General features: G+C 47.8%; 1 protein-coding gene across 3 annotated transcripts in view; it reads right to left on the reverse strand.

The window, feature by feature from the left end:
• Nucleotides 1-26191, reverse strand: part of SLC4A4 (solute carrier family 4 member 4) — a 119578-nt gene that overhangs the window by 83120 nt on the left and 10267 nt on the right. For all 3 annotated transcript variants that reach the window (XM_029965645.1, XM_018089017.2, XM_018089018.2), the window contains exon 2: nucleotides 7288-7361. In XM_029965645.1, coding sequence (XP_029821505.1) covers nucleotides 7288-7361 — 74 coding nt within the window. The remainder of the gene's footprint in view (nucleotides 1-7287; nucleotides 7362-26191) is intronic.

Consider the following 26191-nt stretch of genomic DNA (forward strand, 5'->3'; position numbering starts at 1 on the left):
GTGGCAGTTTGCCAAGGAAAAGGGTCAGGTGTTAATCCATCAGGCAACAGAAACAATCACCATAAGGCTGAGTAGGGGCCTCACAGCCTGATAAATGCCATCAGGAGAGGAGCCTCCCCCGAGAGAAAGGCAGGAAAGGACAAAATATAAAAGAGGCTTCAGGAGAGACCACCCTGAGCTACTGTGCCATGGACAAATGAGAGAAGAGACAAGATTAGAACAACAGGGATTCTTTTCAAGTCTGCCAGCTCTGACAAAAGAACCCCACATTCATGGCTAAGATTCAAGAGAGGACCCAGCATCAGCAATGAAGATGCAGTTAATCAAAGAGGGAACTTGTCCAAAGATCATTTTATATATTTGCATTACTGCACTTCACATCCTAACATGCAGTCCTTGACTGAAATTCCTATAAGGGGAAAGGAATGAGCTGTGCAGGGGAAGACAGCATGGGAACTGGAGACTGGGGTTTTTTTTCTTCTTTTGTTAACATCAGACTTCTAGAACTTCAACATCTTCAAAAGGTCAGGTTCATCTTCATGTAAAGTGACCTCCAAAAGGTTCCCACCTAACACCACTATGGTTAGGTAGAGGGGAAGTCTTCCCAGCCATCTGCCTAAAGTTTGCATTCCTCTGTTCCAAACAGTGGATGGATGACCCAGACTGGATCTGTTGGATTCCTAACAAGATCCAGAGGCTGCTCCAGTGAAGCATGTGTAAAAGGGGAGTTAGCCCTGAGCAACAGGATGGCTCTAAAAGACAGAGCTCACATAAAGCGAAGTCAAGGGTATCTAAGCAGGAAAAGAACATGAAAACAAAATGAAATGAGGTCTTCAACTGACTTCCTGAAGATCCTACAAACTCTGCTTGTGTAGAAGGAGCAACGTCTGTCATGAGGGTGGCAGTGAAATAAGGAGTGGACATTGTTCAGGCAGAACAATGAACATGTGGTGGGGGTATTCTCCCTGAGCTTTACGTAAGCCCTTGCGAGACTCTTACCCACAACCCCGTAAGCTGCTTTTCTTTCTCTTCTTTGGAGCTGTGAGAGGTTACAAAAGCCACCGAACCTGTCCTGCTGTGATCTGATCTAATCTGGCCTGGACTACTTGGCTTCCATGGAAAGACAAAGAAGACTTTAAAAACGCAAGGCTTTGGGGAACAGGGCAGAGGAGGGGAGCTGTGCTGGACTGTTGGATTTAGCTCTTTGGAAGCACGGTACCTTTGGATTTTCTGGCATCCTTTAAAATGCTGTCCCCTTCCGAAACACTCCAAATGACCACCCAAAATAACCGATTTTGGCTGAAAATCTTGGCCTCATTTTCTGTATTTCCATCTCATTAATGACCAAGGCTGAGTAAATGAGTACCAAGCTGTACTTGGCACTATCAGGTTCACAGATGCAGGTAGGATTTTAGACCCCCCCTTGAAGAGAAGAAAGAGTTGTGGAATGATGACTAAGCACTGCCTCCATTCCCTGGGAAAAACCCCAAACCAGTCCCCTGCAAACAAACCTTGATTCCAAGGTTGCAGTCATAATTAAACACGTGTTTCATGGAAGGCGGACGGAGCTCGGCTTCCCGGAAGGCCAAGCTGGTGCCAGCAGGGCACCAAGAAGGAATGCAAACACAAAGGCTCTCAACATCTCTCCAGCAGCAAACGCTTCCTTCAGGAAGTGCCTCGAGTTCCCTTTGTCCCCTCTCAGCCTCTATTGAAGTTTGCCCAGTGTTGTGCAACCAGACTAGGAACATCACCCAAAGGAAAGGAAGGGACAAAACCCCAGGAAGGCTGGGATGATGTCTGAACCAGCCTACAAGCTACAGCCCTAGCACCTGTTTCCAGGTTAAGCTCAGCTCCAGCAGTTCTGCTAAGAGAAGGAAGGACACTCCTGTGTTACCCAGCCCCAGCTCAGGCAACATGACTGGATCTCCCCAACACATTCTGGGTTACCTTTTCATCTTAAATGTCCCAGAAAAATCCAGGAAGGGTCATTGGCACATCTGGGGCTCACAACTGATGACTGAGCAAAGGCTGTATCAGCCTTTGTATCATCTGTATCCTCTCCATGTGAACTGTTACATCCAGAGTTACTGTACCTTAAAAAAGTGCTGTTGGGCAGAGGAAAGTGGGAACAGGCAGTCAAACAAGCCTAGACTTGAATCCTGAGTGAGAGAGTTGCTCCCATCCAAGGCTGAAAGGCGCCAAGTGAGACCCTCACCGCCAGGTCAGAGAGCTGACAACCATTCCTAAATGGTTGGTCTTTTCCAAGTTAAATGATTCTGTGATTCTAAACTGATAGGAGCTGAAAAAAAGCCAGTCACTGTCAGAATGGTATGGAAACACCTTCCTTCACCTCGCACTGAGCATGTGTTGGCACAAAACTTATCATCACTGAAAAGAAAGCACCACCTCTCCCTCACCATGGACCCACCACACCAGCTATTGACGCAGCTGCTCCTCTCCATTTCTCCTGCCTGCACAGCCAACTTATCACTGCCTTGTATAAAGTCCATTTATCACCCTCTGAACTCAGATTGTAGCTTTTCTCACCCAGCACAGAGCAGGCAGGAATCAACACCTCCTCAGCCCACCCCAGCAACCCCAGAGCTAAGGCTGATTCCTGGCAGCAGAGGACAAACAAGGGCAGTGCCCAGAACGGTATCCCATGCAATGACCTGCTGGACACTGCCAAGAATAAGCAGCCTCCTGCAAAGTGCCATGGAGAATTAAAGCTGGAGAGGAAAAAAAATCTGAAAATCTGAAATCTTTCATCTCGATGCTTCAAAGCTGGGAAGATCCAAACCACCCATCTTGTTTTCACTAGCTGTGTGGAGCAGCATTAGGTCCCAACCTGAGCCTGCCATTTCCAAGTTCATAGAATTCCAGAATGGTTTGGGTTGGAAGAGACCTTCAAGATCACCTCATTCCAATCCCCTGCCATGGGCAGGGACACCTTCCAATAGACCAGGTTGCTCCAAGCCCCGTCCAACCTGGCCCTGGACACTTCCAGGGATGGGGCAGACACAGCTTCTCTGGGCAACCTGTGCCAGGGCCTCACCGCCCTCACAGGGAAGTTGTGCCAGCTGCTGTATGGAAAGAGAGCAAAAAGGCAGTGCCTGAGTCCTCCTCATTTGGCTTTTGCAGGAGCAAAGCCTGACTCAGCCTTACCAAAGCAAAATAGAGCCTCATTTGTCTCCACACATAAATTAAAGGTACCAAGGAATATTAATGAAGTACACTCTGTGATCAGATTTTACCTGATTAATTTTTTAATCACATCTATTTTAGAAGCAATTAAAAACTCTGATATGAAACAGATCATGTGGTTATTCCTGAAAATGGAGGAGGTCTGCCTGCAGTCACAGATCAAAGACTGAGGGTGAGAGGAGAAAAAGAAATCAAGTAAGTGGGTAAATACAGCTCATTTATCCTACTGTCTGCACGCTGCTAATAAAGGTAAAGATGTTCACAGATATTTTTGCCCTTTTAACCTCTCTCCTCATTGATCCAACCATCAAGGACTAATCTTGGGCTTATGGCATCACACAGCTTTCTACCAGCAAAGTGCAATGACACAACCTGGTCAAGAATAGAAAGCAAGGAGGAGGAAAGTGCTAAAATGGAACAAGTAGTTATGGAATGTTGTTACAAAATCCATGGTTTAGCCTCGCTGCAGAGCTAGTAGTACAACAGTAAATCCCACAATGATAATAGGATCCAGGGAAAGTTTCCACTAGCAGCATACTTTCCTGAATTCACTCTTATAGCAGTGGTATCTTAGAGATGCTATCGAAACGTTTACTTTGCCTATCATTTGGAGGGCGGGACAGGTGTGCTGGTCCCTGTTTCCTACACAGGAAAGGAAGGAGGTCCCTGTTTCCTACACGTGGAGCTGCAGTGCTCCTCGGGCTTTGCAGCAGTGGAGTTGTCAGACTTCAAACCCAGCATCCTCCACCCCACCACGGAGTCAGGGCAGCAGCGAGCCCGAGGGAAGTTACGCTTGGAGAGCCAAGAATACCTTATCTCAGAGGATAAGGTGGAGCTTTACTTTTCCCCTCTTGCAGAATCGGTTATTAAGTAATCTGTTTATGTCACACATACCAGCACTCCTCGCAGTGGCATTACAGCAGCACTGCGTTACCTTCAAGGAAAGGAACGTGCAGTGCTCTAAATGAATGGGAAGGGTTCTCTCGCATGGCTCAGGGCAGTGCCTCTTCCTCATTTCCCCCAGGAAATGCTTGCTTTCCTTCCACACTCTGCCCCAGACCTGGGCAGACCCCTTGTCTCGCCAGGTCATGTTTCTGGGCACCTCCAGCAAAGCAGCTCCTCCTAACTAACATGTAGGGAACCCGTCACGGAGCCCTCCCGCCGAGACAGGCAGCAGGGAGTGGCTGTAGGGGGGGCCATTTCCAAATGTCAACAGCCCATACCACAGGGACACATTCCAGCATTCCAGCGTAGGACCAGGCTGAGGTGCCACCTGAGAGAGGCAGTAAACCCCCCGGGAGCAGTGCCAGGGCCGCACTTCTGTCAGGTGTGGACAGTTTCTGTTAACGTTACGGTTACTTGGCAATTGTGCCACGCTGAAAATGTCTCAAGAGCCTCCTGACCAGAAATGCACGTTTCCCCCCCTCCTTAAAAAGCCAAGTCCTTCCCTCTCCCCCGCAGTGTTACATAATCAAATCAGTGGGTGACGTGGTCAGAGTTTCTATCTCCCTCCCACAGGCACAACCCGAGGGCATCACTGACCAAGCAAGGCATGTTCCTCCCTTCTCCCCAAGAACATGCCAAAGAGGGATGATCCAGGTGACAACTTCAAAATTCTGCGTTCACCTGTCTGGAATCAAACTGACTCACAAGCAGCAAAGGCAGCCTGGTTTCGAGGCACCTTATAATGCTTTGCTGAAGGGTTTTCCCTGTTCTCTCCTGCAAACTCCTGCAGCCAGGGAATCCCCAAGTTCGACTGCTCTATCACTACACCATCAGCTCTCTTCTCATAAAGATTACAACTCCCCTTTCCCTCACAGAGGGTAAAGAAAACAGTCTCTCCACTCAAATTCAGTGAAATTAAATGAATGAAGAGCCTTCCTAAGAAATTCAATCAATATTGATAGTAAAAAAATACTTGGGAGAAGAATGGAAAGAAGAGGTAAGAGAGGCAAACAATTTCAGGATATGTATGTTCCTTCCTCATGAAAGTAGGCTAAAAGTATAAACTATCAGAAAAATAACACACACCTGGAGGTAATAATTCCCCTCGCTGTTACCTCCTTCTACAGAGGATGTAGCCCCTGAAAGCCTTTTAGAACAGCAGGTTGAAACCACAGCATGAAAGTGGGGCAGTAATGAAGGGCACTTTGGAGCTAACGACTCCAGGCCTCCAGACAGATGCTCTCCTCCTTGAAAACACTCCCCTGGCAGTGCAGGAATCTAGCAGGGACTTAAAAGCATCTGCACCAAGTGTCAGCCAAAGGTCTGTACTCTGACGTGTTAGCCCTTCCACTGCATCTTAAACTGATCGAGGGCAGGGTTAGATTAGATATTAGGAAGAAATTCTTCCCTGTGAGGGTGGGGAAGCCCTGGCACAGGTTGCCCAGAGAAGCTGTGGCTGCCCCATCCCCGGAAGCGCTCCAGGCCAGGTTGGACAGGGCTTGGAGCAACCTGGGCTAGTGGAAGGTGTCCCTGCCTACGGCAGAGGATGGGAATCAGATGATCTTTAAGGTCCCTTCCAAGCCAGAGCGCTATGAGTCTACAATTCATTCCAGGGAACTAGCTGGCTACACAGCTCCGAGGCTCTCCACAGGCTCAGCCGAGCAGCTCCAGCTCCAGAGGCCTGTCGTGTGCAATTAGAAATACTTGTTTTACCTCCTCTCCTCCTTCCCCCAGCTAAGAGATGCAACTGGTCTCTTAGCCCAACTAAACCAAATGAGGATATGCACATCGGAACATGGGATATAAACACACCACTGCTGCATTAACCACAAGTTTTTCACAGCCCCTGCAGACAGTCGAAAGGACCTTCCTACACTCCTCGTCACCAATAACCACTTCCATTATATTCCTGGAGTGTCACACATGGGCAACACACACCACAGCAGCATGTGGCAACATTTAAGACAATAAAACATGAGAAATATTCTCCCTCTCTCCCCTCTCAAGTGGTTTTGCTGTGCCAAAGTGCCAATTATTCCAGCAGCAAAAGGCTAATACAAACCCGACCCCGCAGACAGCAAATGGCCTCATTAAATGCAACATGATGATTTATAGCAACTCAGCACAGATTACTTCATCCCAGAGAGCAAGAAAACAGGTTTTTCGTGGAAAGGACTTGCTTGGTTTGCTGGAAGTGTTCTAACTCTTCTTGGAGATTATTTTCTCTCCTACTGTTGGATCCTCTCCTGCCCATTACCGGTGACAATGACATGCCTGTAACCCTACACCTTTCAAAGCATTTTCAACCTAAAACCCACAGGCATTTGTTTGCAAATAAAGGAATTAGAATAAATTATATCTTCAAGTCAGGAGGAGAAGGATAGTGCTGCAAGGTGACATCCTTTCCTTTCCAGTAGAGTCCTACCCTATTATGCTCCCTTCCTTCTCCCCCACTAGTTTATCAAGCCCATGGTCAACTGATCCTCAGAAAATGAGAAAAAGAGAATTTGCTGCAAATAATTCACTCCTATCAGCTTCAGAATTTTCCAGGAACAACCTCAAAGTAAACTCCTTTACATTCCTTTCACCTTTGAGATTTCACAACATTTTCAGAGAGAAAAAACCCACACTTCCAAAGGAGTCTACTCTTTCCCTAAAAAAGTGAGGAAATTGCTCTCTTATAAAGTTCTCCCTCAAGGGAAAACCCTTTTCTTTATGCCTCTCGAGCTCAGAGGATAACCCAGGCAAATGTCCACCGAACACTCAGTACAAATTCTGCTGCTTTTTCCACTTGGCTTCTCCACCTGCCTCTGTACTCCTGCACTCTCCAGGGCAGCAGCGATAGGCAAGGGTTACCAAAACTCTATTCCCACAGGAAAGCAAAGCAAACAGCTCAGGTGTCTCACAGCCCCTGTACAAGACACAGCCAACAGGACTTTGGGGGCAGCGTGTGCCAGCACATGCGACAATGTTCGCTCCTGAACTGAAAGAGAGGATTTCTTTAAAAAGCCAGTTTGGCCCCGACCAAGTTTACTCGTGTTTCACTCAGTTTTATGTGTGTGTAGGATTCCCTGCCCATCCTACATACAAACACCACAGCAAAGGCACCCTTCCTCCCCAGCAGTCCGAGTCTCTTACCTTCCACTTCTTCTTCATCACATACATGTTTAAGGAAGGAAGCCCCTCTATCCAGTACTGCCTCGTCCTCCATCCTATAGTAATAGAAAAGAAAAAAGGAATGCTCAGACTTCTCCTGGAGGGAGCTGTTCGAACCAGCCCAGGTCCTGGGCAGGTTAACTTGCAAGCTGTTGTTCATGTTCCTGTGGGCACTCCTGTCCTCCTTCCAGTGCCTGCTGTTTCTTCATAGAGCTCCTTTCACATGGCGTTTGCTCTAAGTTGGCCTCACGTAGCTCGAATTCTGACCTTGAGAGGACATCAGTGGTGACAGGTGTGAGCAAGGTAATCCCAGTTACAAGTCTTTGGGGGTTTTCCTGTTTCTTGTGTTGGGGCTTTTTTTTCCCCAACCGGGCAGGTTGGAGGCTGTCTATGCAATAGCCAAGAGTTTGTGGAATTCCAGCTTCCCTGTCAAGCTCTCCTGGCAGGCAGCAGCGGCCGGGCCGCGTCCGGAGGCGAGCAGGCACCCCGCACACGGACACACGTTCCACTGCACAGCCCGGCCCCGGCCAGCCCCTTAATACCAGCACAGCACACTTGTCTGCTGGGAGCCCAGCTTTGTGTCACATGCTGGCCTTACAGAAATCTGACATATGAGGATTATCCCGAGACCGAGCTACAGTAAGTCAGACCATCACAGCAGTCATTTATGTGTGTCACCCATTCATTCATCCATTTGGGGAAGGGTTTTAGTAGTTGCCCTTCCTTCCCCTCCCCTTTTCCCTCCACCTCTGATCCGTTTCTGAGGACAGCAGAGACTCCTAATTCCACACCTCGGCCATTGCTGTGCTCCTGCAGCGCTGCCCAGAGCTCCTGCTGCTGTTTCCCTCACAAAATCAGACCCTGCCCACTCTCCAAGGGTACATCTGCAAATCCACTCTTGACAAGCAAACACAAAAATAATAAAATAATAATAAAAAAACAAATTGGAGCTGTGTTAAATAATCTCCTTAGAGGCTAAGCACACATTTGCTGCTCACTGCTGGGCAGTCGCTGGGGGAGCTTTCTATGCAAATACAACTGGGACTGGGATGGTAACCTGTTTTCCTACCAAAAAATAGGCATAAAACACCTTTTCCTTATATTCCCTTGGTAGAATAGAGACAAACTCAATCCAGAAAGAGACAAGGCCTTCAAAACTTCTTCTCATCCATATTGCTTCCATGCAAGATCCTCCAAAAGCAGTAGTAGTAAACATTTAATTTTACAATTGTTTTAAGAGAATATTCAAATTCACGAGTGTAAAACCTGAAGAGATGAATACCAAGAAAGCAGAATGCCTTAGGGTGTCTAACTTGCATGCCAACACCTACTTGAATAGAAAGTAAAAAATAAAAGATAAAAAATAAAACTCAATCACAAAAGAAAGCACCAGAGTCCCATTTTCTGAGCAGTAGCTCTGAGCCACCTCTGCCAAGTCTTCCTCCACCCTAAGTGCTTTTACTAACCCACCACTGGTCTCATCCTTGGCTCTCAGTCTGCAGCTGAACTCCCAAAAACAAGTCTCAAATCTGTCACAGATAAAAAAACAGTGAAGAAAAATGGGTCAGATTCAAACCCACTACCAAAGCCTATGGAAATACACATTTTTCATTTGGATTATTGGATGGCAATGAATAATAAAGCACCGTACCCAAAACCATATGTGAGCACCAGCCCCCAGGTTTAGGTCCAGTCCACACCCAGCTCCCCTTCGCACAGGCTGCTCCTGCCCGAATCCCAGAAGCCAGAGGATTTCCAGCAGAAATTTCCCTGAGCTAGGAAAGGTGCCATTCCCCAAGCAGCTGCTGCTGGGCACAGAGGGGTGGGATGTGCTCCCTGCCAGCACAGCACGCCAAGCCAGCACTCAGGCACACACCAGCCTCCCCTGAAAGCTCCAGCTCTTCACTCAATTATTCAAGACTATTTATGCATCTTTTCTGAGGCAACAAAAGGGAACATATTCCATGGATGCCCTTGCCTGTTTGCAACGGTTGTGAAGGCACAACCCAATATTTTTTTTTATTTTATCCTTTTTTCCCACAAAGCAGTACAGTAGCAGCTTGCTATAAACACAACTGGAAACATCTGGAACAGATGGGACTGGATTTCCAGACACAACACAAACCGCAGGCGCTTTATTCCCAAGTTAAGTCTGTTCTTACCCCAGGATTCACCTCTGTTCCCCGAGCACGGACACATATGCAGGTGTATAATGCACCTGTGTATCCCACAGCCCTCCCAAACACTGTGTCCCAAGGCCAGTTCCTCTGGCATAGGCAGCATCAGCCCAGGCATGGGGCAACTCAGAATCTACAGTCTGGTAGAGGGGAAAAAGGGAAAGGAAGGGAGCAATTTCCACTGCCTGCAAGGGGTACGGTGCTGAGAGTTCACAGGTGCCATCCCCTTGCTGAAATGTCTGCCCACAACAGCAGAGCATCCTCCCAGTGTCACCCTGCCGGGCACCGAGCACCCACAGCAGCGGGAACGGCCCCCTCGCTCCCAGGAACGGCACCTGGAATGGGTTTATCGCATTTAACAGCCACGCTTTCTAGCCCCAGAGGGTTGGAAAACTGCTTAGGACACACTGCAAGGCTGGTGCTTTCCCTGAAACACGGATCTGAAGGAGCTGGGGGGTTTTAGAGGGCCAGGAATAGAGCTTGTGTTGCCTTGGCACGGCGCCCCGGCTCTAATCCGCAGGAGTTTGGTGATTAGACTCCAAGCGTCACCCTCCTTGACTTGGTCTTTTCTGCCCTTCTCAGATTAACACAGCATTTCTGCGGGCCAAAATCTAGCAAGAAAACATCCTTTACCAATTTGCACGGGGAAACTGTCTCAGCCCCCTGGAATTCTTCAAATACCATGAAATGGGAGTTGCAGAAACTTTACCAAAAAAAAAAATCACATGAAACAACAAGAAAATCTTCAGTAGGGTCTTTAGGGGAAAACTGGCAGAGTCCTGTCAGTGAAGCACCTCAGCAAGACCAGATATTGTCACCATCCCATGAAAGGATATATGGAGAGAAAAAAGGGTGGAAATAATTTTAGGGTCTCTGAAAGGAGATATGCCTTCAGCTAAGTCTGGTTTACCAGCTCTTTGTCATAAGTAAAGGGACATTCAGGCACTTCTCATCTAGATTCACATCCTCGTGACTGCTACTGAACATTTTGCAAACAAATCTAAAAAAAAATAATCAAAAAAATACTGGGTTTCTATTTTCAGGGTCTAGATCTGACAGAATACACTCCAGTGAAAAAACACGAGCTGCTTGAGTAACTGGCCTCTCCGGGCCAATGATTAGATCGGTGCCAAATATTTTTAGACATGATGTTATGTGTCAATAGGGTTTGAACGAGAGTCACACACAGCCTACCCGGCACAGCAGCAACTCGGATCTGCAGAACACCAGCAGATACAGCTCACAGAAATATTCCACCAGACTACTCAGAAAGAACAACACCAGCTTAGTACTAACAGGGATCCTGGACTTCCTAATGGCTGCATTCATCTGCCAGCATTTGTTTTGCTCCTCACATCGGGAAATCTTTCCGCAGGTCTCTGCGCTGCAGCACCAAACACTTGCAAGGCATTTTCCAAGCAGCAAGTAACCTCGGAGTTCCTGTTCCCGGTGCTACTCGAGGCCAGCCCCAGCTCCCCCGGGAGATGGAGTGCTGCCACCGCCCGGCTGCACAGCTCCGGAGCCGTGGAACTCGGGGATTGAGGGCAGGAGAGAGGGAAAGTGGTGTTTGGCGTAAATAAAGAAGGACTGATGTGGTAACACGAGTTGTTGCGCTGAGTTACAACTCGCTGGAGTGAATAAACGCCTAACAGAGCTGGGGAGCACAAGGGGAGAGTTACTGCTCACTGATAAGCTTTTATGATTCTGCCCATTTCCAACGGCTTTTGCAATCAGGAAGAAACTGCAGCAAACTCCACATCGCAGGAGGAAAAAGAAACGGAGCCGGTTCCGTAACTGAAGCTCTGTAACGTGAAAGTCACATCAAAGAGCAACCCAACGAGCCGGGGCGTGGAGTGGGGCAAGGGCTGAGGGGAGACGGAGAGCATCAGGTCACGGAGCAGCAGTGCCAGCAGCTCCTGTGCCACAGCTCTGCCTGGCAGCTGTGGGGAAGCTGTCCACACTCCTGGGAAAGGCAAAGGCAAATGGGATCCTCCTGCGTGTGCAGAATCAACCACCCTCGTCTGCTTCACTGAGCCCAGCACCAGTGACCTGTTAAGATTTTTTCCCTCAGAAAACTGCTGTGCATAAAGTGGAGTGGGAGCATGTGGACAGGGATGCTGGGGGAGAAGAGACAAACCCAAGCAAACAGTGCACTGGGGATCACGGGTTGAGCTGTTTGCCAGGTCCCAAATCCCACAAGGATTACACCTGAATCCACACAGAGACTACTTCCCCTCACCAGGTAGCTCCCAAACACAAAAGGGGAGACTGCTCCAGTAAGGAACACCCACAGCCCCACACTGCTCCCCACAGGCAGAACCAACACTACTTGTGATGAGCAACATCATCCAACCTCTGACTACAGAGGGACCAGCATAACCATTGGCCAGACCCGGAGTGTCCCTCAGATGGCACCTGGACCTGAGCAGGTTGAAGTGCCACCAAAGGCTTTCCTGTCAGTGACGGCCGGTGCCTTTACCAAGCCACTCAGGTTAGATGCCGAGTGTGCATCCCAAAGGGAATGAGTCAGCCAGCCAAACAGGCTGCTTCTGTCAGCGGGCTGCACAGAGACAGAGATAACACTATTCCTTTTCTCTGCAACCTGTGAAGCATTCGGATACTGCAATTGTAGCGGCCAAATAAACAGGAAACCAAGGAGGAGACTTGGTCCCAGCTGATGCTCTCACAGCCCATACGCAAACGCTTGAATAAACAGACCTAATGCGACCCATTCCTTCTTAGGGCCCTGATGTGTTTTGGTTTTCTCACATACTTGCATATGGGCCCTATCACACAGAAAAAACGAGCTTCTGACTATACTCAGCGTGGCCTGGTTGATGCACTTTTGGAACACGTTGCCAAATTTATCTTGGATGCATTTTCCCCTGTCAGCTCTAAAGCAGCATTTATTTACAAGCTTTCTCAGCAAAAAGCTGTACTCACCCCGAGCAGGACAGGACAGAATCCCCTGTTTTCTGCACAAAGAACCTGCACTGTAATATTTATACACCAAATAAATTCCCAATTAAGTCACCTCATTAGGTGAAATGTTTCCCTCTACGGAGGTGTTCTCAGGGATTGAAACTAAGTCCCATGATAGGATTTAAATACGACTCTCAGTTCTTGACTAAATCTTGTTTTCAAAAACTCTTACAGACTGGAACGTCAAGAACTCTTTAAAGTTTATCTCAACTCACAGTTGAAGCCTGAGAGAGCACCTTCCTGAAACCGAAGTGAGAATCATTTGCGTCTGTGTTGACAAAATAAGTTTATCATTTGGATTTCAATTTTAATCCCTGACAACTTTGCAAGAACTTTTCAGGTTGGATACGTTCCAAAAATGAAGTAACTCCTAGGAAAAGCAATTAGGAGCGAATGAAGTTGCAGTTTTCTTGTGCACAAACAATAAAGTAACACTATCAAAACACAGGAAAATACAGGGAGAACACTGGCACTGGATGCTGGGGCAGGTGTAACAGTTGAAGTCTTTGTTTCATTATGTTTAGATTACTTACCATAAAATGACATAACTCTTTAAAAGCTGATAAAGTCAGCTGCCTCTTTGTTTTCATTTCCTTCTCCTCAAGGAAACCATGGAGCTGGAACTGGAGGCTCAGCAAAGAGAAGGCTGTACTGCACTCCAGCTTCACGTGGGAATTGTAGGATCTCAGTGCGAGTCCCTCTCCAGCGGGACGGGGTGAACCTCTGCTGCTGAGCACCTGGCTCCTGCCACATCCCACATCCATCTGCTACATTTCATGTAGCTACAGCCAGGAAAAGGTACCGAGACACCCTGAAAGGAATTCTGGCTTGCGCTTCCGCAGGAGCTTTGTGAGATGGAATCAAATGGGATGAATCCACAGGAAGAAGTGATTTCAGACTGCAAATATTATGAATATATCTATTTGAGGATAACATAAACCAGACATTTTTCACAGCTTAATTTTCTACAAAGCATGAAATAGAAATAATAAAAAAAAAAAGCTTTCTCTAGAGGCAGAATGTCAGGTTTTATACCCACAAGCAGTAGTGGATTTTTCCTAAAAATTATTATTTCAAGCCACCCTGTGGCATCTGATCTATTTTTTGCTATTTATTACCGTGACAATGTCATGTCCTGCAACATTTTTGTTACAGTTTTATGCCTTGGAGACAACTTCTTACTCGACCCTGTGTCTGTTTGAAACCAGCTCTGGTTTATAAAGTAGCAGCTCCTTGTTCCAGCCTGGTGTTAAGAGCTCTTTTCAGGGAATCTGTGCCTAAGTGTGTGGTGTCATTGAACTGGGAACCATCACAAGTGTGCATCTGACATCAGCTCAGCACACAATTTTCAAAGTACAGAATAGCCAGGAGATATGGATACACCTATGTAGAAACCTGGACAAAGAAACAGCAACTGTGGGAATTTTTTTCCAGCATCTACCATGTATTGCCCACCCAAGAGTCTCCAAAAGCAAGGCATGGGAAGCCTGGTCCAGAGGCAGATTTCCATCTGTAAGTGAGGATGTTAGAGCTCGGTCCTGCCTTTAAGAGAACAAGGTTATCTGGAATGGGAGGAGCTGGGTTTAAGTCCATTAACCACTGAGCAAAGGAACAGGCAGTGTGTACAATGCGGGGTGGGGCAGCGCGTCACTGGCACCACTCACCCGGGACTGCTTTTCTCCAGGGAAAACAACCCGGCACGCTCAATCCTGGCTTCCCAGCAAGCAGCTCCTGCACCTGTCCTTCCCTGTGACTGCTTTGGGGGGGAAAGTTCTCCATAGTGATCACCCCCAGCACAACCCAAAAAACGTGTGAGACCAGTTCATAGCTTAATTTCACTTCTGTAATTACAGTTTGGAGCTTTTCCCTTCCCTCAGGCTCCAGACTTTGAAATGCTCAACTCCTAGAGCTGTGAGTTGTGCCTTGTCCTATCACCTCCCCAGTCACCTCTGAGATGGTGAAGTCACTCTAAAAGCATCACAAAGCTCTGGACCACCGATGGCAACACGGGTACAGAGAGAGTGTGCTGGCTTCCTGCTGTGAGGAGGACAGGCAAGGTCTGATCCAGCACAAAGCTCGGCTGGCAGAGGCAGAAAGCCTGTTGTATAAAACATTTTGGACATATCTGAAGCAGCCAAGGGAGCTAATGCTCTCTCAGCACTTCCCAGAGTGCAGGCGCAGCATTTCTCATCCAATTCCAAGTGTTCTGACGTGAGACGTGGTTTCACGATATGCTGGTTTCAAAAACATAATCCAGCATAAAGGATATTTTTAACAGGGATGATTTCAGGAAACTGCTTCACCACTTCCACAGGCAGGAAATTCTCCAAGTTCGCTTATTGCCAAATCCTGCAAACTTTACCTGGTTACTCGATGACAGTCTTCTGAAAATCTACAATATTTCCATGTTGGAGCAATTACTCCAAAGTAAGATGGGACATGATATCACTTGAGCTCACATCCAAGGGTGTGATCAGAGCACACAGGTGTAAAACTACACCAGAAGGTCATACCTACCAAAACCAAATGCCAGCACACACACACATGACTCAGGCAGAGGAAAAAACTTCTCCAAAAATATCAGACAAGCAAGAAAACCAGTGGGCTTTCAACCTCATCCTCACTTGGGTGCCAACTGCTCATCTGGAAGACTTTATAGGATGGTTCCCTGGGGTGACAAGACAAAATCTCTGCTGAGGAAGGTCACTGGCATCGGTCCCGGTGCATGCATCAAACGCTAATTTAATAACAGTCACTCAAAACTAATGCAGACCTGAGAGCCAGAAACGCAAACAGCCAACTTTCAAACTAAACTCCCTTCTTGCTTCCACTGGCTGCACTGGGAAGTTAAAAAAAAAAAAAGAGAAAAAAAAAAACAAACACAAAACCCAGCAAAACCCAAAAATATAATTAAAAAAAACCCCACAAAACCACAAGCCAGTGGAAGTTTACTGAAGATGAAGAAACAACATTTCCGGAGAGAAGGGAGAGAAATGCAAACCCAAGTTATTTTAAAGTCATCTGAGACTAAACTGAAATAAAGAATTTCATCACTTCCACCAATTTAGGCTCCAGTCAGAAGAAAGTCACAGCCCACAGCAGCACAGACCCAGGGAGCCGTTCTGTCTCCCAGGAGTGCCAAGTGCTCACCAAAACACTGATTACACAAGCCACAGGGCCCAAGGGATGCTGGTCCCTCACGAGTGACACCCACGAGGATCACTCAGCACAAACACGACTGCAAGTGACAACTGCCTTCTCTGCACGGCCACAGATCCTGCTCCAGGAGAGCATCTGCCGTGCCTTCTGGGGGCTGTGACCGCGCTGTGGTGACAACACCACGTACGTGTGGTCCCTGGCTACCGCTAGCCAGACTTGCGCCCACAGGCAGGAAAACTCTCACTCCTCAAAATTTCATGTCATAATATTGGAGGGGCAGGTCGGTAGGAAACTGCTGTAACAGAGCACTGGTAGTCACTGGGATAAAAGACAGTCTGAGGGAGCCTCACTGCCATGGCCACCAGCCCGCAGAGAGCTCATGCACACAGTCCCACCCTTGGCAGCACCTGCAGAAAAAGCAAAGGGGGATTTTTTGTAAACTTTGGAGCACAGAGCAAAGCACCACCTGCGGGTGCCCTCGCCTGTCCATGCACTCAGCTCGTGAGAGCAACACCTCACGGTGACCCACTCGTCACCTCGCCCTCGATGGGTGATGCCAGTGAGGAGCAGCCCGAGCCCGTGATCTTTACACTCGGCCCTGCAGACCTATTAGTCATTAATAAGAGGCTGGCCCAGAGCAGGCGGGGGCACATGATGGCGTTCTCGCCGCATTAGTCAGCGGACGGAGCGATGCGGGTTCCTTCACCAGGACACCAACTCAAACGTGAGGAACATGATGCAGCATAAAAGCAGAGTGGTATGAGCAGACAACACATGGCCCTGCATAAAGGCAACGCATTTAGAAATGTTCAACTCACCTCACCAGCAAAATGTGTTTGCTGCTGGGTTGGTATTTTGCTTCATGGGAGAGCCGTGATCTTAGTTTGGTTCTCAGTGCCCTAAAGCTGGATTCACTGTATCCTCCAACCACAGCCAAGAGTGCAGAACCCAAGTGCTGAGCAGGCAACTCCCAAGTTTTAACAAGACTGTCCTCTATGTGACATCCATTTAAGGGCAGCTCAAAATAGACTTACTTGTATCAGCCTAAAACAAGACTGTGAAGAAAACAACAGCCCGAGAGCTGAAAAGTAGTTTCTTGCCAGAAAGTGTTCACAGCTACTTCTTGTGAACTCCTTCCTTGTGATCCATCGCTATGGAAGAACAATTCCTCCGAAGCAGGAGGTCTGGGTCCTCCAAAGTAACCTAAACACTAGTGTAATGACTAGTGAGCTTGGACAGAACACCAAGCAGACTTCTGCAAGACAAGAGAAAATGAGATTTTAGCATTGGTATTTCTTTCAGACAATGTCTGGAAAACTTCATCCACTCAAGGAAAGGACTTTGAAAGAAATCATTCTTCTGGAGAGAAAAAAAAATAAAAAATTAAGACTACTTGCATCTTCTTTTTCCATAGGAAGGGTACTCAGACCCCTCTGCAGCCACTCAAGCAAGTTTGTCACTGGAATGAGCTCCTCTCCTGGTATGGCAACTAGTTCCTTCTGACTCCAGAGTACTAGTCCATAAATATGAACTTCCCAGACATCCTTCAAATGTTCTCTTCAGATTTCCTAGGTTCCTCTGCAACTCAGCCCTTTACCCATGAGGGTTTCAAGCCATAGTGTTTTAATACAAGCAAGATCCATAAAAAATTACTTTATAGCTCCCTCATTCTCTTTGCTCTTCTTTGGGAACTCTGTATAGAGCAAGAGTTGCTACTTCTGTTTTAGGAACTATAAACCCAAAGGCATCTTCAAGAACCACAAGTTGATGCTAACGCACTGTGCTGGTTTGTCTGGGGTACAGCTCCAGTTACTGCCCTGGGAGAGAGCAGCAGCGCTTGGTTGCCAGCTGGGGTTAAACCAGGACAGTCGCTTCGCCGCCCAATGTGGGGCACGAAGGGTTCAAAATAACGACAGATCTGGCTGGAATGTGCTGGATGGAATTTATAGCTGTTATTGCCCTATGGCTATTAATCAACAGGCTCTGGGCTTGCCATGGGCACCTGTGTGCTGGAGCCTATAGCTCATCGGGGGCCGCCTCTGCTTTCGGTGCTCACCCGCGCTGCCTTATCACCTCGCTGCGCCGGGCCTGGGAACGCTCCGATAACAGCAACGACAACGCGGCCGCGCTGGGCCGTGGCCAGGGCACGGCTGCTCAACTGGGCAGGCTGGCACTCCAGTGGGAACTTGAGTCCATGGGCTGGGACCTGTGGATGAGTACTGCAGGAGCAAGACACCCCGAAGGGTAAGTCCATGCTGGAAAAGGTTCATCTCAAAGCATCTGGCCACCTTGAAGCATCAGTGGCTGTGCATGAGGTCACCCCGGAGCACCTCACAGCTTGGGTTAATCACCCACCGTCTGCTTTCATCCTCTTTTCCCCGTGCACCTGCCTAAGACACTGCAGACAGCCATTCTTTGGGAAGAAACCTCAGGAAAACAACTTGTCATAACTGGTCTGAAACAGTTGGTTTGCTTTGTTATAGATAATTCATAAAAGCACAACAGGACAAAGCAATTTTCACGCTCCTTTTTTAAGCTGTCGGGGCCAAGGAAATATTTTGCTGATGTAGTGATTCAAAAAGTAAATAAATAAATAAAAGATGAAAAGCCGCTCTGCAGTCTGGCATTTCAGGTGTGGCCACAAAACAATTCAGCATGTCTGGGGATGGGGATGGCAATGCATGGTCAGCAGCCATGGAGCATCATCTGCCCAATGTGGTCATTTCCTGGCTCTTCGTAGCTGTTCCGATTCATCCCTGACTCAGCAGAAATCCTTCCCAGTGGTATTCCTCAGTTCTGTACTTACACGAGTTGGTGCCTGCAAATTTTACCAGACATCTTCAACTCCAAATCTCCATTCCAGAAAACAGCACCAAAGCAGCCAACTCCAGCCAATTTAAAGGAAGTTCAGAGAGGAAGCTGCCTTTTGGGCCTCAGAAAGCGGGAGAGAGGAGAGTTGTGGGTGTCCCTGGCAGGCCACCCACCTCAGGGCCACAGCTGCGGGCACTTCTCTTAAATACAGGCTGTAACCCCCATGGCTGGACCCAGCTGGACCTGTTCAGCAATCATACACACATTGGAGACACCTGCTAACAAAGAACTGCCTTCTGTCCAGCACCCAGTTGCAACATGGCTGTTTGAAGGTAAACAGGAAATAGGCCACAGTAATATTCAATCCCAGTTATCTGCACCCATTATCTTGCATTTTTTTATTGCTAAGCAGAATGACTGGCCTGGGAACAGAGCCAGAAAAGCTGGGCTGATACCACAGTTCAAGACTTCATAGATATTACTGAGAATAACAAGTTAAGGGTCACATCCATAACTGTACTGACCTCTCCACAAAGCCCCCCAGGTACCTCGAATGAGTCACAAGTCAAACCTTCCCAGGAAAACACTGAGGTGATGGTAACCCAAGGCATTACTGGACCAGGAACACTTAATGCAAAGGTGCCTCATTCATCATTTAGAACTAAAAAGGCAGAAACAGGTTCAAGAAGGGTGGCTTCATCTGTAGAGAAGTTATTACAGAAACTTTTACAGGAATCTCTGCACTCCCACATTTCTGAAGGGACATTCAGGCTATTTGCTGGGAGATATATTTTGAGCACGACGAGCTTAAGTTGGTCTTCCAATGCTTTTTAATAAATTAGGTTGTATTGCTAATGTTCAGTGAACTGGACTCTTCTAGCTTGATCTTTAATTCGAGTAATTATTTTAAAAGCAGGAGACACGATCTCCCTTTATTCAGTCTCTGGAGAGGATTCTGACACTGAAAGATACAGTCGGGGTTTCCACAGGGTTGTTTTGCAGTGTATTCCCTTTCAACAAAATTTATGTTATTGTATCTCTGGCAAAGGAAAGAGATGGGTGACCCAAACAAAACCTGGGAAATACAGAGGTTTTACTTTTGCAGCAATTCCTGCTGTTTTGTTCACGGGTCCAGAGTGCCCATCCCAGGTTACCTTACAGTACAACCATCACGGTAACGTGGCCACTCCTTTAATTTATACTGCCAGTAGGAATAAGCCATGAAGCTGAGCAGTCAGAGCATCCTTGGCTGGAGCCCCATGCCCACAATCGCCAAGGCAGGGCGCCTGGGCTTGCCCTGTCGATGAAGCACGGGCCTAAGCCCACGCTCGAGCCCAGGCTTGCTCACATTCCTTCCGTGCTAGCAGGCTCTCAGGCTGAGCTTCGGAGCACTGCCAAGGGGGCAACTGAAAAGCCAACACAGGCAGGCGGATGAGCTGATGGCTGTAGGTACCTTCCAACTGAAATATGCTACTGTAAATCAATATAAATCAAAATCAATGCAGCCTCTCTCTGACACCACCCTCCGAGGTCCTATCAAAGATGCACTCAAGACTTTGCACTGGTCTTCCATCAGTTTCCAACCCCACCCTGCAAGCAGCTCATGGCTGCAATCTAGACTTTGTCCCTGTACCTCTCGGGCCCCACTGGATCAATTGTCTCCATGCACTGTCCTATCTCACCACACATTTCTCCTGTTCATGCCAGTGGAACTACTCATGCAGGACTCACCCCAGCACGGCACTTCAGCGTGGCCTTAAAGGTCAATGGGTTGAATTGCTTCCAGGCCAGAAGTCACCTGTGCTGAAGTGTTTTGTGGCACTAAGGCAGTGGCTCCACGTTTCCAACCCTTCTGCACCGATACAGGTGGCACTGCACTGAAACTCCACCAGCAGCACTACAAAGGCATCCAGCACCGCTTCCATGGAATGCCACACACACACTTCTCCTGGGGCAGCGCTCCTCAGACCTGGTTACTGCTCACCTAAGAGATCATGAGATGTTAAACAATGGATGTGGAATACTCCCGTGGCACCACACGCTGGATTGCTGTGCCACGGAGGCTCTGGAACGGAGCTTCACTGGGGACACAAGAGAACAAAGCACCATCTCTTTTTCCCTGGTGATGATTGTTCCTGCCCAGAAGGACACACAGGAGGCTCTGTTGAGTGGGGCTGCTGGTCTTGAGCTGTGCTCTGTGTCTGCTGAATGCACAAACTGTCACCCGGGGAAGTGAGCTCACACCAGGCAAATTTAACAAGAATTTAGGTAAAATCCACCTCAAGATCACCACATTTGCCAGCCCCGAGACCTAAGCAAAATGAGCTGGTCCAGTTCCTATGTATGAGAAATACACTTCAACTCCAGTGCAACACTATGTCACACACAGTTTAAATGTCACTTTTCCTCGAGCTACTGAGCAACTATTTCCCAACCTCATTCTATACAGTCTTCTCATATTTAGTAACCTTGATGAAAGATCTTTACGCTTACGTCGAAGGACTGACAACGCGTCTGAAGTGTTATACAGTCACAGGTACAATAAAAGCAGTTAAGTTTTGCAATCTTCTGTTCAAGGTTAAGAGTTGAAATGAGATCAGTAAACCTTCAAAAGGTGATTAAAATGAAGTAAAAACTTATTAAAAAAAAAAAAGTGTGGGGGGGGAAATACTCTAATCTCCAAGACACCAGTGCAAAAGAGAGGCAAGTTCTGTTTTGGAGCCTACTATACAAAATAGAGAAAACAGGAAAATTTTAATAAAGATGATTAGTTAACATGCTCCAGTTGTCGTCTTTGACTTCAGATTACACATCTGCATAGTCATCAAAATCAGGGCCTTTGCACATCTTGTTCAGAAACTAGTAGCAGAAAAAGACCGAAGACACCACAGGAATAAATGCTAAGTGAAAAAAGCCAAAAATTTGTTGCACGTGCAAACCCATCAGGATTTCTTGCATAACACCAGCTCATTGTGGTAACTTGTAAAAGAAAGTAAAATTCAATCTCCCCTGGGGAACAATCACATCACATTTCAGCCTGTTTCATTAACTCCACAGATGAGCAGCAGTCACTTCACAGAGGTCAAAAGAAGAGGTACCATTCCCACCACAGTCCCCACAGTTCTGTATTACTTATATATTATGACTAATTATATTATTATCATTAGAATTGAACGAAGCTATTTTTGTAATTGTCATTCCTAAGACAATAAAGGGATCTGAGTAATCCTCAGTCTTAAAAGAAGTCATTCAAACAATTCCCACCATCACCACATTCAGGTTTTCAACTCAGTTTGAGACACCAGATGTATGGATCAATACTTACAGAAGGACAATTAGGGCTTATTTCAAGACAGATCTAATACAAAGTATTTACCAATCATATATTATATAGTAGCAAAAGAGAATGTAGTTATATAATACAGCTAGGATTTGAAACATCAGGACTTGGAAAATTCTCCTTCCCCGCTAAAAGGATTTCCTTAGGAGTAGGAAATATACAGATCAGTCATATTCTCCATCTCCCTCCATACACATTTATGTATATAAATAATACCTCTGTTTTTAAATCCTCCTTCAGTTTCTGTTTTACTCTGGCAGCAGAATGAGCTCTGCTAACAGCACACGTTTCTGGAATTCAGATGCTGAAAGTTCATTTGAGCCACAAAATCAAAGGATTCTGATACTGGTGGCATTGAATCATTTCTTCTGATTTTTCTGGATAGAAAAGGAGATACAAACAGTACAGATTTACACTGTTCAATTTGGGCAGAAATGCACAGTTCCAAACCAAACTGAAGGCCAAGAACTGAGATGTAGCCTTCTTTGATTTTCTAATTTCTCCCGTAAAACTCCAGGCAACTTCACCCCACTGACAGTCCCTGTGGTAAATTCAAACCTTCCTTATGTGAAAAGCTCCCAACTGCGGGACAGCAATTCGAAGACATTTTTATCTCTTCAGTTAATGTAATTAGGCCATTGATAAACAAGAGTTCTGCAGCTTTTTCCTTAATACCACGTGCTGTTTTATCACCCAATTACGGGTGCCGTAATTGTCTCCGACATCGTCTAACGGCAATAAAAAGCACTCCTGCCACAAACTGTGCACAATCCTGAGCAAACTCGGGAGAAATGAGATGCTGCAGCCACCCAAAGTTCAAGGGCAGGGGGGCAGAACCCTTGCTTTGAGCGGTTGTGGGAATTCCTGCAACCTTGACCATTTTATGGCTGTATTTTCATTTCGAGCCACACAGGGAACCGAGCCTTCTTAACTGAGTTAAGAGAAAGACCTTTGCCTCCCATCCGAGTCCTGCTGCTTAGCAGGAGCACAAAAGAGAAGCTTTCCTTCCACCAGACGCAGCACAATGACACAGAGCCGCGCTCCTTTATCAATATTAACCGTAAACTGCTATTACTGGCTTTTCAAAGAGCACTCCCCCCCTTTCCGAGCCTTCTAAGTGGATTTGAAGCCGGAAGCAGCTAATTGACTTGGAACGAGGAGTTATCAGAACCCCTTTTAATTTGCTCAGAGCAAGAGTTCCCATTCTAAACCTAATGCACACAGAAAATACGTGCGAGGCAGGGCGCTGGAGCGTGAGGAGGATGCTCCTGCGCTGAGGCCATGAAGGCATTTTTACCAGCACCGAGGGACCGGCCGGTGCCGCAGCACCGGAGTCGGAGCATCCTGAATGCTGTTTGCAACGAGGCGTCTTCAAAGCCTCCTTCAAAGTCCTCTGGTGCTCCCAGCCCAGAGGAAGGAGCTGGAGTGCAAACCAGTAAAAGTTATACTGTTTTGATAAGGAGGTGTGTTACGATGTCATGACATAAAATATAAAAACTTAAGTTTAAAAAACAGAACCAAGGTGATTGGCAAATCCACAGTAACATGTGGCAGGTGGGCACACAGGAGCATCCCTTGCTGTACCCACAGGGCCTGTTTTTGGGCATTCAACTCCAAAAACACCTATTTCCCTCAGTATGTCTTTGCTCAAAGCAACACCTTGCCTTTATGACTGTGTCTCTCTGGCAGGACAGCGTCTCTGACTCCGACTGCAAATAGCAGTTCGCAGACTTACTGGAAGAAAAATAAAGAAAACTTTTCTCTATACTCTCGCACACAGCAATTTTCCTTCACTACTTTGCCCAAAACACCTCTCAGTTCTTTATTTATTATGGCTCTCCAGGGTGGCAGCATTAGAAACCCTTCAGCCAGACACATAAGTGGTTTCCTCACCCTCTTTGATAAGCAGGTAGATCCGAAAACAAAGGGACTTATAGATTTTTCCATTCTCACGGGGATGTTTTTCTGTGAACTGCACTTTGTGTACAAATTCAACTTTTTCTTATCAGCATAAGACATCAGTAATCGAAGCATTCGCCCTACACCTACAGCATTTCAAAAGCTCCCTTTAGAAACCTGCTGTGAGGAATACCACAACACAGCACCAGTATATGAGGCTGTTCTCTGGCTGCAGAGGAGTTTCAAGATTTAAAATCACAACATGGAAGTTTGAAAGAGAACCCTACACAGTTGTGAGCTGCAGAAAATCATGTTGGACCTTGCTGGGAGCTGACTGGATGAGTGCAGGGTGTTACCCTGCCAGGAATGCCCTGTGCACACAAATGAAAGCTTCATCCCTCCTCCCCACAGCTTGGGGGAGGAAAAAAAAAACACAAAAGAAAAAAAAAAAAAGATCCATAATTCCTTCTCATCCCACTTTTAAGTGGACAGCAGGAGGGGTGAAATGATGAAGAAGCAGATTGCATTAACATTTGCCCTTCGGATCCCAACAACCCTCACAGGCAGGTGAAGTTACTGAGAGCTAAAATCACCAGCTGAAACCAGGCTTTGCAAAACTGAACCCATCCTCCGACACAACCAGAGTCACCAGGAAAGGTCTTTGAGCACAGAACGGCAGCCAGGGAAGGAAGAGCACAGACTAGGACAGATCAGCTCATGTACATGCTCTGAGCAAGCAGAGATGCAAACAGTCCTGTTTAATCACTCTGCACAGGACTGGAAACTGTAACAACAAAATGAAGGTTCGCATTAAATACTTGCTGAGGTTCTGGTGCCTAAAGGATTTTTGGTCAGGGGAGGCTCTAATGCCCAATTTCCTACTGATATCAACCAAAATAAGAACTAGGTATATTCCTGCAGCCTATCACTTAGCACCATATTCTGTCCCACACACAATATGCAACTCTACACGTTTTGTTAAAACCACCTAGTAAAGTTTGGGGTTTTTTTAAATGGGAAATAGACCCATTACAGGAACAACCAGAAGAACAAAGCCCCTAAGTAGCCGGCAGCACACGCACCAAGTCACATTTAGATGCATAGTAACTGCACCTCTCTGACACGAAAGGCGCAAGTCCCTATATTTAGTACGTGGAGCAGTTCTCCATCGGAGCTGCTTCTGCTCGGATCTGCCCCAGGGCCCAACCTCGCCCCTCATGCACCCAACTTCACCGAGAGGAGCAGCTCTGCGGAACGACTCCGCAGGCTCCCGCCGCGCCCCGAGCCACGCGCTCCTGGAAGAGCCCGGCGCCTTTTCCCACGCCCTGGGAGCTCTCGGCACATCCGAGTACACCGGCTCCTCCTGAACGCGAGTGCTCAAGGGGTGCGCTCCTAAGGGAGGATAAATACATTAATAACCAACGTTGTAGAAATAAAAAAAAAAACAGACCCACAAACAAACAAACCAAGCCCAAAGATGGTTAAATCTTCATTTCCCCCGCGCGCTCTCGCTCTGCGTGGCAGCGTTCCACACGAAGCGCCAAAAGGGCAAACAAGCAGCGAGGAGCTGGTCTTGGATAATAAAACACCCCGTACGGCCATACACCAGGTGGAAAACTGAAACTCTAGGAGGGACGAGGATCCCCCCGACCCGGCGGCTGCTGACAACTCGCTGAAGATGAACCGAAACCGTAAAAAAAAAAAAAGTTTTCAAACACCGCGAAAGGTTTCTAAAATTGGCTCCAGCTGAGCTGGGCACCGAGAACAGAGAGCGAGGAGAGAAAAGCGTGTCCCGGCGCTGCCCCCGCCGCTCCCGCTCGCTCACCTCCGGGGCTCGGGCTTTGCGGCGTTCCTCCAGCTTGGCGGCGGGCGGCGGCTGCGGGGCAGCCGGGCGGCGGGCGGGGGCTGCGGGGGCGCTGCGGGCGGGCTCAGGGGGCATGGCGGCGGCCCGTACAACCTGCCCCTCCCTGCCCTGCCCGTGTCCGTGCGGTGAGCGCCCGCGGCAGCCCGAGCGAGCGGCGCGGCTGTGCTGGCGGCGCCGGCCCGGCCCGCATTTAAACCGCCGGCGGGCTCGGCCGTCCCTTCGCCCGCTCCCATCCCGCCCGTTCCATCCCATCCATCCCCGCCGCGCTCGCGTCACGGGGCCCGGGGCGGGGAGCCCGGAGGAGATCATGCGGGCCGGGTCTGCGGCTCCCCGCCCCGAGCCCCGCGCTCCGGGGCAGGTGCGGAGCCCCGCGGCCGGAGACGGGGAGGATGGCACCCCGGGACACAGCCCAGGGGAGCTGGGAGCGTGTGTCGCTCCCTGCCACTGGAAACGCACGACCCAGGGCGCATCTGGGTCGTAAAGGACACGGCACAGAGGAAAAAAAACACCCAAACAAAACGCAACCGAACAAAAACATAAAAACATCCCCAACAAGAACAACGAAAAAACACCCCAGGGAAAATGTAGAAACCATCATTCGGTCACCTCATGATAATTTTCCAAGGAAATAATACCTTACATGTAGCTTCCAGC

The sequence above is a fragment of the Manacus vitellinus genome, unplaced genomic scaffold (assembly GCF_001715985.3).
Source record: "Manacus vitellinus isolate BGI_N305 unplaced genomic scaffold, ASM171598v3 scaffold_112_pilon, whole genome shotgun sequence".
Taxonomy (NCBI): Eukaryota; Metazoa; Chordata; class Aves; order Passeriformes; family Pipridae; genus Manacus; species Manacus vitellinus.